The sequence below is a fragment of the Pseudonaja textilis genome, chromosome 12 (assembly GCF_049901715.1).
Source record: "Pseudonaja textilis isolate UNSWEBS1 chromosome 12, rPseTex1.2, whole genome shotgun sequence".
NCBI lineage: Eukaryota > Metazoa > Chordata > Lepidosauria > Squamata > Elapidae > Pseudonaja > Pseudonaja textilis.
The window spans coordinates 15,984,182-15,986,681 of record NC_142001.1 but is presented as its reverse complement, the minus strand read 5'-3'; the positions used below and the strand labels follow the sequence as shown (position 1 = coordinate 15,986,681).

The 2,500-nt window shown below is 43.0% G+C and overlaps 1 protein-coding gene across 1 annotated transcript in view; it reads left to right on the top strand.

The window, feature by feature from the left end:
- Positions 1–1,851, top strand: part of KLHL4 (kelch like family member 4) — a 36,056-nt gene extending 34,205 nt beyond the window's left edge. Inside the window, exons 10-11 of the mRNA XM_026703148.2 lie at positions 580–751; positions 1,514–1,851. Coding sequence (XP_026558933.2) covers positions 580–751; positions 1,514–1,573 — 232 coding nt within the window. The 3' untranslated portion in view covers positions 1,574–1,851. The remainder of the gene's footprint in view (positions 1–579; positions 752–1,513) is intronic.
- Positions 1,852–2,500: the final 649 nt, after the last annotated feature.

Genomic DNA, 2,500 nt, shown 5'->3' with positions numbered 1-2,500 from the left:
CCACAACTGTTAAGCGAATCACTGCAGTTGATAAGTGGGTAATTCGGTTGTTAAGTGAATCTGGCTACCTCATAGACATTGCTTGTCAGGAGGTGGCAAAAGGGAATCACTTGACATACAGCAACGGTTATAAATAGGAACCTATTGCCAAGAGTCTGAATTAAAAAAAAAATTAAAAATTAAATATAACGTTTAAAAAACATTGAATGTGGTGGAGTTGTTTTGACATAACTTTTTGTTATCATTCTAGTGAAATATAGTAGAATATAAATCTTATATACATGTGTACACAAACACAATGTCTGTCACAATGGTCTGATACAATGCTCTTGTTTTCATCAATCTTCTGTGACTTTCTAAGCCAAACTATCAAAATGACGCCAATAGGAAAATTACAGCCATGAACCATGAGCTAATGTATCTGAGATACTTTGAAAAACCTGCATAGCTTATGTCTACAATACAATAAAAGAGTGGATATCTTAATTTAGTAACATCCATAAAAACAAAGATTTTATCTTTCTCATTGAAGCTGCTTTTACTCTTAGCATCTGTTAACGTTGTCTTATAATGTTTTAGGTATGATCCCAAAACTGACAATTGGACCACTGTCGCACCTTTGAGTGTTCCTCGCGATGCTGTTGGGATTTGTACGCTTGGAGATAGATTGTACGCCGTCGGGGGCTACGATGGACACACCTATTTGAACACAGTAGAATCTTATGATGCACAAAACAATGAATGGACAGAGGTAATTTCTTAGTTACTGCATCTCTGCTCCAATTGCTTAGTTGTATCCCTGTCATGGTGGGCATGGTGGCTCAGTGGTTAAAGCTTGGGTTTGACAACTGAGGAACGGGGTGCACTCCTGTTCCTTGCTTCAGCTCCTATCCACTTAGCAGTTTGTGTTGTGGCCTGTCAGTCGCTGGCTCCTCCAGCAGCCGAATCAGAGGAGAAGGAGAAGTCATGGGAGTCATGGTCAGCATCAAGGCAACCTGGAGCTCTGAGGGGGAAGAGGGAATGGAGCGGTCAGAAAGAGAGACAGAGGCGGACCCTGGGCCGTCCGTCAGCCCTCAGATGGAGAGTCAACAGCCCCCCAGGTCTGCAGGTGGCTGGATGAGGAAGAGGAGGAACAGATGGGTCCAGTGCCTGATCTGCACTGTGCAGAAGGCAGAGGAGAGGAGAGCAGTGGAAATCTATGGGCTGGTCCTTGGGATGGAAGAGCCACCACTGCTAGTTTTGGAATTAAAAGGCAGGAGGTGGAGATTCATTGATGTGGCAGAAAACTATTCATCTTCTGGCTGGACAAATTTGTTAGCCTGCAGTGTGAGAGAAAGACTTTTTGCTGGCTCTCTTAATAAAGGAATCATTCCTTCAACTACAGAGGGTTTGGTGTGTTTGGGGAGCTGGGTCGGAACAGTTTGAAAGTATGCAGATAAATACATGAATAAAATAAAATAATTTTTTTTTGCTAAAAGACAAGGATCTAAGCCAGGTCTTCTCTCTTTTACAGGAAGTGCCAGTCAATGTCGGAAGAGCTGGTGCCTGTGTCGTAGTGGTGAAACTTCCATGATGAGCATCTTACAGCTGTGAGCATATAGCCAAGCACAGCTCCTTCGAGAGACCCTCACCGAAGGGAAGAAAATTATATCCTTGAACAGAAAGACTTTTCACGCTGCTTTTCATTTCAGAAGAAGCAACAAGGCTGCGTTAATGGGAAACCAAAGTTTGAGAATAACTATTTCTTACATTCCAAAGACGGGCCCTGCAGGGCTTCCATCATCCATGGTGATAGGCACCTCGGTTCAGAGGGCAGTGCTGGGGACATCATGTGCTTTTATTTCATTCTTTCTTTTTTTTAAAAAAAAGAGAGAGAGAACAAGATGTCTACCTGAAGATAATCCCATTTCTGTGTTGGGCACAGCCAGTGTGCTATATACAACACGAGCGGCATACTTTCTACTTGGCATGAAGAAACAGGCAGATGGCCAGTGTGCATCCTGAACTTTGAACCCCGTCATGGCTGGAAAATTTGTTCTAGACAGGCTGGATGTTGGCACCCTTTGATTTTTCCACAATGCCACCGATCTTGAGACACGATTGGGCGTTGTGGAGAATGAAAAGAGTTGATGAAATGCAGATGATTCGGCATCTGTTCATCACAGCAAGGCAGGTTCACTGATGGATGGAGAACCATTAGAAGACTCTTTGACCTGGACTTGTTTTTTTAGGTTTTGATGGCAATCCTTCTCTCTCTGGAGTCCTGAGACCAGATCAGAACTGAAGGCGCATGAAATTTCTTATGACTGGATGTAAGGCACAGATCTTTTCTTGCCATTCCCAAGATCAAATTGTGAGGAAAAAGTTGTGATGGGATTTTAAGATTGTTTTGTTGGGTAAAAGAAGCGGGTGGGGAGAGAAACCACTCTCTGCACACAATTTTGACAGATTTTCGATATGCAGAGTAAGGGAAGACCCTGCAATTGTTGAGATAAAGTAA